Genomic DNA, 14,307 nt, shown 5'->3' on the forward strand with positions numbered 1-14,307 from the left:
GCTAATCATGGAACTGGCTTTACTGACGAGATGCGCATGATCATATCGTTCGATATATTGTCCAGCCCTAACTGCACGTTTTATAAGAGTCCTGGCCTGAACACATCTAAAGGCCAATATTTAGATATAATTATAGCGCCACCTACTGGAAACAGGAAATTACTTGTTTCACACTAACTTAAACATGCAATGTCTGATCTGCCCTAAACTTGAATGTTTGGTAAGAGTCCTGGCCTTAACACATCTTAAGGCCAATATTCAGTTATAATCATTCTGCCACCTGCTGGCAACAGGAAATTACTTGTTTTACACTAACTTAAAAATGCAATGTCCGATCTGCCCCAAACTTCACATGTTTGGAAGTTAGGGTTAGGGTTAGTCAGAAAGTTGTTGTAACTTATGCATACAATGGCCAATATGCCCCAAACTGCACATTTTATAAGAGTCCTGGCCTGAAAACATTTACATGCCAATATTCATTTATAATTTATAGCGCCACCTGTTGGCAACAGCACATTTCATGTTTTACACTAACTCAAACATACCATGTTCAATCTGCACCAAATTTCACAGATTTGATAAAAGTCCTGGTCTGAAGACCTCTACATGCCAACATTCAGTTACAGTCATAGCGCCACCAGCTGGCAGTAGGAAGTTTGGCACATATAAATGACTTTGACATATTTCTCCTATATTTATCACTTTAAATGCATATTGCCCACCGTTAGCTGTTTTCCTAAAGCTAATTCCCATTTCTTAAAGTTAAATAATAAAAAAAATCATCGCTGCTTGCAGCTTTAATTATTATTATTATTATTATTATTATTATGTGCAAGTATTGCATATACACATTAAATGATTAACATAAAATATTAACCTATTTAAATGCATTTCTGTAGCCTAAATCTACAATATTAACTAAAATCTGAAAAAGTAAAAAAATAATTAACTAGATCTATCTATCTATCTATCTATCTATCTATCTATCTATCATCTATCTATCTATCTATCTATCTATCTATCTATCTATCTATCTATCTATCTATCTATCTATCTATCTATCTATCTATCTATCGTGTACTTGTATTATTTAATTATTGGAGTAGGTTTACAGCACTTCATTCTTTATGTGGTCCTAAAGATAATAATAATAATAATAATAATAATAATAATAATAATAATAATAATAATAATAATAATAATAATAATAATAAATTCCTTGCATAAATATTTTTAGAAATATTTATGAACATATGTGATTCAATATGATACTAGCAAAATATAATAAATAAATACGATAAATAATACAATGATTGAAAAACACAAATAAAAAAAAATAAAACAAAAAAACATAAATAAAAAAAAATTTATTCAAAAAATCTTTTAAACTAAAATTATATGAAAAAAATTCATATATCATTCTTCTCTGCGTTAATTTAATAAAAATAGTTTTTAGTGTTTTAATCTACTTTGGTTACTTTTAGTTGATTTAAATAGTTTTTTGTTTTTTCTGATTCTGATTCTGATGAAAAAAATGCATTTTAGAGCAAATATCTAAATCATGACATATGACATGTACATCAAATAAGAGTGAAAAATATCAAAACACATTTTTTTTCAGCTACATCGCCCAGCCCTAGTCCTCATTTATGCGTTATGTGGCAAAGATTGACGAGCTTTCTGGCTGCGAGTGTGAGCGCGACTGCACTCAGGGGAACAGAACAAAAGGATGGGGGTTACAATACAGACAAGTTGCACGGAGAGGAGCATGTGTGTGCCAAACTCACTCCTCCGCCCTGCCCCGACACCCTTTTTCTCTCTCCTTCCGTCTGTCTCCATCTCTCTTTCCTCCTGTCCTCCTCTGTTCAGTGACAGGCAAAGTGTTTCCATCGGAGCAAGGAAGCCTAGAGCCACAGGGCACGCCACCTCTCGCTGTGTCACTGTGCACCTGAATCCCAGGGGAACGAGAGACAGGGAAAGGAAGACGGGAAAGACGGAGAGAGAGAGAGACAGAGAGAGGTGCATTTGCATTGCACCGTCTGTGCCGTGTTCCAACAAACACAAATCAAATGCAGGCAAACCTTCCACATGCATAAACATTTATATTCGATTTGAAAGCGAGCCGAAGTCATTATCGCAATCATACGGTGCATAAAACAGAATTTAGACCAGGTTTAAAAATGTTATTTGTTTGTAAACTGTCGTAAAAACACGTTATAATGTGACAGGAAATTTTGTGCAGTTGAGCAAGAGCTCGCCATTGTCTATTTTTGTTTACGAATGCCATGTGTGGCGACGCTTGACGTTGCACATCGGTGAGGCTTAGAATCATTGAAGCTGAAACATCAGAGGAGCCATTTTTGGAGTCATGCTCCTGCAGTTTTTTTTCCTGTGTCGGAAGATGTTTTTTTCCTCATCTGAAACCAGTTTCCAGACTGCTTACGGATACGAATGGGACTCTGCCAACCGGGCAGGAGAGGCCGGCGCTGATCTCTAACATGCAATATGAATTTGAGCCCTGTATGGCTGATTTAATCTTCGATTGGGAGCTTCAATCTCCCACAGCTGAGTGCTTTAGTTAAACACCAATCAGATTACACCGAGTTCTCAGGGGAGCCAATCCGGCACAATGAATGACAAAACAATAAACACGAAGGAATGAATGTATATATTCATGCACAATTACACTGAGAAATCCTTTGCACAACAACAAAGCAGCTTGTTCGACGGCACAAGGGAATTCGGTTTCCACGTGGCACTGGTGTTTTAGACCAGTAATTGCTGCATTAATATGTATTTCCAGAAGAAGCGTCATGGCTGTGGATTAGAGGTGTGCAAAAATGGTAAATGTTCTTTCCTGTAAATTAACCGAAATAATATACAATTTCAGTTAACATACATGTACATAAACAACTTAATATACAAACTAGCCCTGATGTACATATGTACATAAAAATATAAAATTGTAGTATATATATAGACTGCCTCAAAAAAAAAAAAAAGAAAAAAAAAAAGGAATATGCTTACCATGGTTGTGCGAGAAAAACAGACATGTTTGATTCAGACAGGATTAAAATCAAGTGGTCTCTGTGTCCAGTGCCACCAAAACAAATGGTGAGTGAAAGAGTGAGGAAAGACTGTGTGTGCTGGTATTCCAACTAATACTTTAACCACCCACACCAATCCCAAACCTGATTGACTCAGGCCAGACAAGAAATCACTGACTGATTTCTACAGAGAAATACATTTCCAGCAGGGTTTGCCAATGGGACACGACAAGCCGACCTGCAGCTGGGTCTCTAACAGCTGACTGCACAGTGTTCCATCCACAGCAGCCCACGGTTCCACTCGCCACAGAACAGCCTGTAATCACTGCCCAGTGAATTAAAGATGAAGCTAAACACATACGTGTCTGGTAATGCACTTTCAAAAGTGGTTACATTACAGTGTGTACAATATTATTTTGTAGGAAATTTAAACAGCCGGTGTAGCTGAAATAAAGTAAATATTCCAAAAGGTGGTTTTTCACAGTGATGCCATAGAAGAATCATTTTGGGTTCCACAAAGAGTCTGTTTGTAAACAGATCTTCTTAATGTGAAGAACATTTGAATAATCTAAAGAACTTCTGTGCAATGGAAAGGTTCCATGGATGTTAAAGTTTGTTCATAGATGCCAATAAAGAATGTGTTACATTTACATTCTTAACACATCCCTGGTCTTACTGTGAATGATTCATTGCTGCTCATTCTTAACAAAAGCCTCAATTATCACAATACTTGTCCACTGACAATTCCATTAGTAGAATAGCTATTTAGCCACTGCTCAAGCAAACTCACTGTTTGTCAGGCTCTTGCATTCGAGAATATAATGTCCAATTTTCAAAATCCATTGTATCCCAATGGATAAAATACATTTCTGTCCAACATTTTTCTTATTTAAAAACCCGTTTCACTCAAAAATGTCATATTACTCAATTCATGTTAAACTTAGAGGGATAATTCAAACAAAACTCAAATTCTGTCATCATTTACTCACCTTCATGTTGTTCCAAACCTGTATGACCTAGCCTACTTTCTTCTGTGAAACACAAAAGAAGATACTTGAAAAATCTATCATACAATGGACGTCAATGGGGTCCAAAGTTCCTATTTGGGCCCCATTGACTTTCATTGTATGAAGTTTAAACAGCCTTTAAAATATCTTACTGTATATTAAAGAAAGAAAGTCATATAAAAATGGAAATCTACATATACATGCAGGTTGGAAAAAACATGAAGGTGAGTAAATGAACAGAATCCAGCATGGAAATCAACACATACATGGGGATAAAAAAAAAATGCACAATAAAATACATATACATGGGGAAAAAAAATCATTGCACGCTAAAAACCATTGTTCAAATATATAATTAACACCTTAGTTCAGATAAGTTGTTTGGCCTCAAATAATAAAGCACATTACAAATGTGTGTGTGTGTGTGTGTGCTCCTACACGTGTGTGTGGGAAACTGTGTTGCGTTTTCTTACGTATGTGTGTGTGTGTGTGCTCCTACACCTACACGTGTCTCTGCCTATATGTGTGTGTGTGTGTGTGTGCTCCTACACGTGTGTGTGGCTCTGCTGAGATAGTTGAGGGATAAAGCGTTCCATTTACCCAGAGACCAACTCTGCTTTTCTGCTCGTTTCAGGGGAATCGGACCAAACACCTGGCCTGATTCCTTACTCAGCTGTTCCTTCCTTATCCAAGCCTGCATTCACACATAAATCATTAGCCGATCCTTTCCTTCCCAAACGTCTACTTATCTTCAGATTTTCAACCGCCCAGCTCGCAACTCCTTGTTACTCACTCGAGCTTGTTTGTGGAGTTCTGTTTGATTCCATCAGACGATTGTTTTTGTTTTGAATCGGCTGCCGTCCGGCTGGCCTCGGTGTTGTGTCTTTCAGAGTACAGTTGGGCATGCTCTGTGGCCCCTGCCCCAGCTGGCCCTGTCTGTCAGCCCCAATAACGTCTCCAGTCCGCTCAGAATGTGTCACCCTCCTAACCATCATATCAGTTTACATAACAAGCACTGTGTCCTGGGCTCCAAGGTCAAAGCAGTCACAGCCACTGCCTTTACTGTGCCAAGCGGTGAGGAGCAGACAACCGTCCTAAGAATGCAATTAATAAATCAGGCAGAAATTTTTGATTGGAGACTAAAATGATATGCATACTCAATGAAAAGTTGGACCACTGGAGTGTGTGAGTGTTTCTATCCCAGCCATATTTCAGGGATAGAACTGATGAAAAATTCCCAGACATTCGTTAATGACTTACATCAAGGTACAGAAATTAACAGTACTGAACAAGTACTGTTGCTATTTTCAAATTAAAAATGTTCCCAACTCCACTCCAAATTCCACGCCCTACTAATGCTATTTTCATATTAAAAATGATGTCTACACTAATTAACGTTCATACAGAGAAGAAAAAACAGTTGGATGGAGCGGCTAAAAATTCCATTCCCAGCTCAAAGATTTTTGTAATCGCACCACTCTAAACTCCATTTCAAGTTTTAAATTTCTCCCTACTGATGCTATTTTCATATTAAAAATGTTGTCTACCCTGACTAACGTTCATACAAAGAAGGAAAAAACAGTTGGGTGGAATTAAAAAAAATTCCACTCCTTTAAAATAACTCCATTATAGCACTTAATCCTTTTAGCTTTTCTGTGAAATTTCCACTGTAGAATTCCTTTAATATAATTTTTAAGACATCAATTAAGAATATTACAGCATTTTTATAAATTTAAAATATAGCACTTAATGATTACATTTAATTAGTTAAAACATTAGTTAATGCCTTAGATATAATAAACCAAGAATCATCAAGATTATTACAGCATTTTTCTTTTTTTTTAATTGTTTTAATATGCTAATAAATGTACAATATTTCAAGTTATTTAAAAAATAATGATTGTAATTTATAATTACTTATAACTATATTTATAATTTATAATGTAATATATCATTATTTTAATAATTAATGTAATAAGAACAAGATGAACCAAAAGGATGTTTATAAATTAATACTATCCTGCATTAATGAATGTTTAAATAAAAAAAAAATACATATTTTTTGTTCATTGTTTTCACGATACCTAATGCATTAAAGCTGCAGTCCGTAACTTTTTTTTGTGTTCAAAATGTACAAAGTTTATATAATAAGTGAGTAAGCGCGAGATGCTGCAAACAACACAAGTGCAACTGTCAAATGTGTCTGGTTAGTGCATGTTTACACAGAAAAACAATTTAAAAGCAGCATCGCAGACTGCAAAAAACAGTGTGAATGGCTCCTAGTCCACCAATTAACGTGCTGAATTCTTGCTGACATGCAGTTGCATTATGGGCCGTTAGCGTGTTACGCTCGTGATGAAGCGGTATCGCAGTGATCTTAGAGCGAGAGATAACACAGACACTCCAAAAACGCTCCAGGCAAAAACATACAGCTCTGTTTCTGCTCCATATTGCTCACATACTCAGGTTAGGTATAGCAAGAAGCAACTGCAATTAGCTTAATTTTGAAAACAACAGGAGTCTTCTGGCATTCAGGTCACCAGTGAAGCACTAGGGCAACGTGTGTGTGTTTATATGTATGTGTAAAATAGTGTGTATTTGTGTATGTAAGGCAATGGATTCATTACTCAACACATTGGGTAATTCTAGCCTTGATGAGAAAGCATTATACCACCTCTCTCTCTCTCTCTCTTTCTCTCTCTCCATCACACTCTCTTCCTCCCCTCCAGCTACCTGAGAGTGCTGCTCTCTTGTCAGTGAAGGAAAAGAGCAGCCAAGGACAGGCTAGATGAATGACATCAATGGCTTTAGCAAGGCACTTGCAAGGATGTGTGACTGAGACAAATGGTCCTTGTTACATTAGAAGGCGATACCGAATCCTGCCATTCTCTGATGGAGCCCTGATAGAGCTGTAACCAGACGCACCCAACCTTTCCACAGATCCGCTGCGTCATGGGACCTCCAAAAGGCAGCTTTCTCAGGCATTCAGCTGGGGCGCCTGCTATCTCTGCTTCTCTCTCTTTCTGCTTCCTTATTATTCTCAGTCATTCGTTGCAGTATCCAAATGACCTGTTTGCTTACAGATCCGCAGACCAATAGCATCCTGTCCTTAAAACAGGTTAAAGAAGTTTTAGGACCAATATATTTTTTGACATAATTTTCATGACCATTAAATTTAATCCCACCACTCACAATAGTGACAGTAAAAAAGGTTTTCATTTATAAAGATCTAAAAACCTTACTCATGTTTTAGTGTACTCAATGCAAATATGGAAAAAATAAAGGGTCTCAATGAAATATGTGCAGTTTCACTTGGTTAGGACAAACAGTTTATTTCCTGTTTAAACCTTGAGAAGATGATGACTGCATCAAAGCTGCAAAATGAAAGGCTAGTAAAATATGTTAACACAAAGATATTTGTCTAAGATTTTTGGTACAAATTATCTTTAAGGTGTCTAGTATTAATATATAAATTCACATATATTCAGTTTTGCTGAGTGTGGTCATAAAATTAGTAAACACGTTGATGGTCAACATAGTGACCGGTGGTATAATAGTGAATAGTTATACAATATAAATCCAATTACAGTTGTTAGTTGGAGTAAAAACCTGTTATTAAATGTGGTATTTTCACGTGCTTTCAGATGGAGCAGCATTTACTACACAGAGCTGTAGTTCACTGAGAAGCTACGCAAACAGCTTTCATAATCGCAGAATGATTTCTTCGATTTCATAATCGCGTGACTAAATCGTCAGTGATTTTTGTGTGTAGCTTAAATGCTGCTCCATCTGAAAGCAGGTGATGGAGATTTACTACTAATCACAGAACCGGCTTTACTGACAAGAATTTCATCACAATAGCACAATAATAAAAATCGTGCAGCCCTACTGAAGAAATATGTTAATTCAGTACACACATTATCCAACTGGTCACAATTGTGACGACCATAAAACACAATTTATCACACACTTTAAAAAAAATAAATAAAAAAAATTCTTTATTTTTCAAAGGGGTACTAATGACACATTATCTGGATATTTTCATGTCTGGGAAATATTTGGGATTAAACAGGTTAAGATTACTTCCCCACCAGTTCATATAATATATATATATATATATATATATACACATATATATATATATATATACAAATGTATATATATAAATTATATAATACAAACACATACATATATACATAACAAAGGTTATAAATGTATAATACTAATAATAATAATAATTATAGGGCTGGCAATCGTTTAAAATATTAAATTGTGATCAATCGCATGGTTGTCATGAGTTAACTCGTGATCAATCGCAACTTAATCCCACATTTTTATCTGTTCAAAATTTACCTTAAATTAATACTTTTCAAATTTTTAATACTCTAATCAACATGGACATGGGCAAATATTGATGTTTTATGCAAATTAATGTGTATATGACCCCTTTAATAAAATTAGTGCCATTAAAATTAATTTGCATTAACGTGTTATTTTGACAGCCCTAAATAATAATAATAATAATAATAATAATAATAATAATAATAATAATAATAATAATGAGAGTGTGAATCACAGTGTTGATGACAAAAAATAAATTAAATTAGAGTAGAGTGTAGAGGTGAAGGTAATTTCTGTGCCACTTTATTTAGGGGTGAAAAGTGACCTGAGCATGTTCTTGACAGGCTTTGTGAGATTCACCAAACAACTTAGGAGATGAAAGTCTTTGCTACTTTTCTGTCCATCAGTTATAATGGTTGCTACAGCCCTGATGGATAGAGAGAGGGAGAGGGAGTGGGCAGCTGGGAAAAGGAAAGAGATGGATCTTTATTCCAAGGCAGTAAAACATCTTTGTGTACTATAAAAGGTATGTTCAAGTGGTGCTGTTCTTCAAGATGAAAAGCTACTGAAGCATTTACTGCGCGCTTGTACAAACATAATCACTGCTAATGCAGACTGATCTGATTCAGATTAGTAATGTCAATATTTACCTCTTAAAACATATAACGTAAACAGACAACTAATATAAAAACATATGAATGTATGGAACCACAGTAAGAAGTTATGTAAACGTATGAACAGACCACAGTGATATGAAAAAAATCACATCACAAAAAAAAAAAAAAAAAAAAAAAAAAAAAAAAAAACGTAAACAAAAAAGGAAAATACAGTAAGAAGTAGTGTATACAATATTTTGTGCCAACATTTATGTATTATACACGATTGTAAAAAAAAAATATTTTAAGATTTCTAGAAACAAAAACAGAACTAAAAGAAAATATAACAAATAAATAAATTTATAAATATATATATATATATATATATATATATATATATATAATATATATTATAATATGTAATATATATGTATATACCATAGCACTGGTCCAATGGGCATTCCAACTCTAAGTTGCTATTTTAGTCAGAGGCAAAGAAAACTGTTGTATATGGTTAACAAATGCTAAATGTAATACCATAGCACTGGTCCAATGGGCATGTGACATTTCTGTCAACTCCGAAATGCTTGCATATTCCTATTGTTGATCCCTGATGTGTTTTACACAGTCATGAACACACAGCACTCACGACCCGAGCAGACAGACATTCCTTGATCCTACAGTGTGAAATGTGGCCTCACACTCTCTACTGTCAGGCAGAGTTCAGAGACGTCTTACAGCACGCAAATCTAGTGTTTTTACAGCCCTGGCCTGGTTCCATTCTGCCATATAAAATTAATTCTGTAGCACTTAACATTGTGTTTAAATAACTGTATGCTACCTCTATTTGAACCTACCTGGCACCCAATGTAGGGAACTCTAATCCCGGCCAGTGAAAAGACGGCCAGATTAATGATTGCATAAATACATCACAAATACTGTGGAATTATACTGAACCACAGAGCCGTATTCAGCAACGAGGGGAAAAGGCTATTAGAGTCAGCTGATTTGCTGTAAATCCCAAAGACCTGGAAGCCTTCTTGGGTTTTCCTTCACTAGCCTCATTAATTCTCAGAAAAGAGAGTCATTTGAGGAAACGGGATGCTTGACATTGAGGAGTTTAGGATCACCTCAGCAAACACCAATGAAATGTACAACGGGGCATCCAATCCTGTTCCCAGAGAGCCACTAGCTAGGTTTCCATCTAAAGTTGCAAATTTAATTTTGAAAATTGTGCAAAATTAGATTGTTGCATAAAACATTTGCGAATAAGCACTGTTTCCATCCGACAAGTCAAAGAGAATAAAATTGTCACTTCCTGATAAACTGGCACTAAATATCACAAAGAAAATTGTGAGAAGCCCTCGAATATAATAATTTTCATCTAGGCTCCAATAATTGACTTGTGCATTAGAGCGAGCAGACAAAACACAAAGAATGCGGTTCAGGAACACAGTCGTGTAACAGTTCTGGGAGGCAATAATACAGAAATACTTTGACGGCAGACTTCATTCCGGGCATTTCAGAATGACCGTAAAATTTCAGATGCTGTGGAACGAGATCGTTCCACTGGTTAGTCAGGTTTTACGGTCTCAAGCGCAAAGTCACATGACTTTGTTATGCACATGGATGAATTTATTTGGCAAATTTATTTCCATCTCCCATTATTCGAATTGACCCTTTTTCGAATATGGCATTTCCATCAATAATTTCTGATGCATTACTTCAAAATGTGCATTGAAACAGAGTGACGGAAATATAGCTACTGTCCTGCAAAGTTTAACTTCAACCCTAATTAAAAACATCTGAACCAGCTAATCAAGACTTACTAGAACCTTCCAGACGAGTGTGTTGGAACTGTTCGGAGCTAAACTTTACAGGACATTGGCTCTCCATGAGCAGGATTGGACACCCCTGATGTAGAGGATAAAATCATCATCACAAATTAAAATCAAACCATTATAGAAAGACTCTACCAGACAGCTCAGCTCAAGCCGGAGGAATCGGAGGGACATCCCTTTCCCTGCTCCAAAGTGCTGTTCTTCAGAATGAGTACAGAACGCAACCCCACCCCCCTACCCCCGGCTAATGAGGGGTGACATGGGCCCCCTCTGAGGCAATCCTCCAGGCGGGACCCCTCCAGGCACATTAATTAAGATATGAAACGCTGTGTCCTGGGGCAGTTCAACAATTCGCCTGGATCCGGACATGTTTAATTTGGCGACGGCGTGATTGGCCGCAGCTCGACTGGAAAAGCAAAGGGAGTCAATGAGAAACTCAAGGCAGTCGCCTACATGTAATAAGATCAATAGTGCACATTAATCAGACACTATTGTCATATTTGTGCTGCATGTTTGCCATTTTCTTCATAATTTCTCTTCGTTATTGGGAAAAATGGGAGAAGAAAGGAATAATTTGAATTCAATTATACAGAAAAAAGACCAAGGGCCATTGGAACAGTGCTAATTAGCAAGTAGGCTTTACATCATGTACCTCACGCATCCCTTTATCCAATTCTATTTTAAAATATTATTGCGGAATCTCTGTAATGATGCTGAATGCAGCATTTCTACATGGGCCGCAGTTTTGGAATCCAATGTGATCATTAGCTTCACAAAGTCTCATATTTATTACCAATGTCTCTTTGTGCTCGTTAGATATGTAGAACCCATTTCCCGTAATTAGTAACTTCTAACCTTTGGAGCTTCTAATCCCGGCTGAATTGCGGATTTGTACATCAAAGCTCACTTTTCCATATAGTCAGGTCCTCGAAATTTGAGAACTCGCAATTATTTGTATGGCGCAGATACAAACAGCACTTCTTCAATTTCCCCTTTCAGCCAGAATCCCGTGGGTTTGCAGTAAAGACTTCCTAATCCACTCCAGTGAAATCCAAATATAGAGTTAACACTGCATCCCAAAAACCCTAATGCTGTGCCAAGAGATGAGCTGCGCACGTAAAGTGGAAATGGCTTTCCCGTCTTTTTTTATTATTCACATTGTAGATTAGATTTCTTTGGTGGCTTAACGTACATGCTGTAAGGAGCATGGCGATCGCTAAAGGGGGTGAAATCAAACGTGCTCAACCAGAGTGAGCGTGACTGCTCTCTGCCGTCCTTTCCCTCAACCATTAATTGAAAGTTAATTAAACAATCAATGTTTTCTGGCCTGGGCGTCTAATGTCACAGCTTGTCCAGCGCCTTTGATAATGGGCTCTTGATGTTGAGAGAGTTCCGGCAATTGGAGCCTCATTACTGTCAATGTTTATGGAGAACACAATGTTGAAAAAAAATAAATAAATAAACAATTTGAGTCACAATGTGAAATTGTTGCGATTGTTGAAAGAAATTCATATTGTGCAATACAAAATCACAATTGTGAGAAAGCTGCAATTATGAGAAAGCCATATTTACAAGAAGTAATTGTGAGAACTGAGTCACAATTATGAGATACATATGAGTCATATTGTTGCAATTACCTTAAAATATTTACGAGAATTGCAAAACAGAATCACAATTACAATATATACATTTGTATTTACAAAAAAGCTGCAATTATGACAAAGGCAGTGAGGTGTTTGCAATTATGAGATTTAAGTTGCAACTGTTAAAAATAAATTTATGTCGTAAGATACAAAGTCTCAATTGTGAGATATTAAGTTGCAGTTATGAAGTACTCGTCGCAAGACATACTCATAATTACAAGAAACAACACTGCATTGTGAGAAAGTCAAAATTATGAGATATAAAGTCACACTGTGAGATATAGTTGCAATTATGACAAACGGTAACAAGAACTGGTCACAAGTACATGAAATATAGTTAAAATTACCAAATAAATAAATAAATAAATAAAGAAGCAATTATAAGAAAGCTATTTTGTAAGTAATACATGGGCGATTGTTACAAAAAAAATATCATTATGAGATTTAAAGTCACAACTGTGAAGTATAAAGTTGCAATCATGAGTAAAAGTATTGTTATTATAATACTTTAAAATAGAAACAGGCTTCCATAGTAATGATTGTACAGAATAAAGGAGGGGGAAAAGAAGGTTTTCACACACTAAGAAGAAAGGGCAGTAGTGGAGTGTGAGCCTGGAGCATTAATTGGCTGTAATGAGGAAATAACATATGCAGGAGACACACACTGTGACACAGAGTATGGGCATACAGTTGATCTCACCATCACACACAACCACGTTTAACACATTCCCTGAATATGAGCTGACAAGATTTTTTGAACTCTTTCTCAAACCCACCCACGACTATGGTCATGTGTGAATCTCTGGAGAACTTGATGATCTGACACAATTTAAGGCTTTTTGTGAAGAAAATGTGCTTGTCCGCTCACTCGCCGTCAAAATGCTCTGAGTGTTCTGAGATCTTATCAGCTGTTTTCTTGCCCGCCAGGTGAAAATTGTTAGTCCAGTCTCCTCAACAAGTGCCACAATTTGAAATATCATTCATTTTTGTAGCAGAAACAGAAAGGAGGTAATACTTTGATTTAGGGTTTATTTTAAGCAATAAAACTGCACACTGCTAGGTTTAACATGGTATGTTGCTTCGATGTCCCACTGTGGTTTCACATTCCCAGCGCGTTAAAGAAACATACAATTACTTAAAACCTAAAACAAGGTTCCTGTTTAAAGTTTGACACCCTGCTCTCAGGGGGCTGTTTTTTTGTTGTCCCACTGGCTAATGATTAGCCTGAGTTAAATAAACAATGACGGTGAGGGGTATTTAAGGGTAAACAGATACTCTGCTAGAAACACTACTCAAGAGGGAACGATCTCCTTCCCTACCAAACTGAAAAAAGAGATGCCTCACGCAGACTTAAATTACTGTGCTAGTAACCGAATACTCGCTAGCGCTAGTCAGGTACGGCTGCGATTCAATGTCATGGAAAATCGCTATCTGTGACACCACCAATAGAGATTCATAGCGCTGTCAAGGCCTATGTCTTCATATATAGCTAGATTACAGCAAGGGCGAGCGCATCTTCTCAAGTCCTCGCCGCACATGTCAGATTTATTGTTCGATAGAAATATAACATATGAAAAACTCTGAACATGGCTTTGAGCGATAGCAATAACCTTGCACGTACCGAGTGATGATTAATGGTCGCACGGGCGGATGGATCGTCGGGGGTGGAACGCGCCGTGGATCGTTTAGTGATCTCGGCGGAGACTGAGAAAATATCCTCGCACTGTAACAAATTGCATTGTCTGTTTATTCCAGTCGGAGTTTATGAAAGAGACAGACAAACAGGAGGTTGATGTATTGGCCTCATGTCACGGTATAGCAAGCACATTCAC

The 14,307-nt window shown here is 36.7% G+C and overlaps 1 protein-coding gene across 3 annotated transcripts in view; it reads right to left on the minus strand.

Annotated features, from left to right (window-relative positions):
• The window catches only part of roraa (RAR-related orphan receptor A, paralog a), a 283,466-nt gene that overhangs the window by 27,490 nt on the left and 241,669 nt on the right, over nucleotides 1–14,307 (minus strand). Inside the window, exon 1 of one of the 3 annotated variants that reach the window (XM_042752915.1) lies at nucleotides 1,788–2,651. The exons of the other annotated variants lie outside the window; for them this stretch is intronic. Coding sequence (XP_042608849.1) covers nucleotides 1,788–2,100 — 313 coding nt within the window. The 5' untranslated portion in view covers nucleotides 2,101–2,651. Of the gene's footprint in view, nucleotides 1–1,787; nucleotides 2,652–14,307 lie in introns of those variants that run through there. 3 annotated transcript variants of the gene reach the window in all.

Source organism: Cyprinus carpio, chromosome B25, assembly GCF_018340385.1.
Source record: "Cyprinus carpio isolate SPL01 chromosome B25, ASM1834038v1, whole genome shotgun sequence".
NCBI classification, from domain to species: Eukaryota; Metazoa; Chordata; class Actinopteri; order Cypriniformes; family Cyprinidae; genus Cyprinus; species Cyprinus carpio.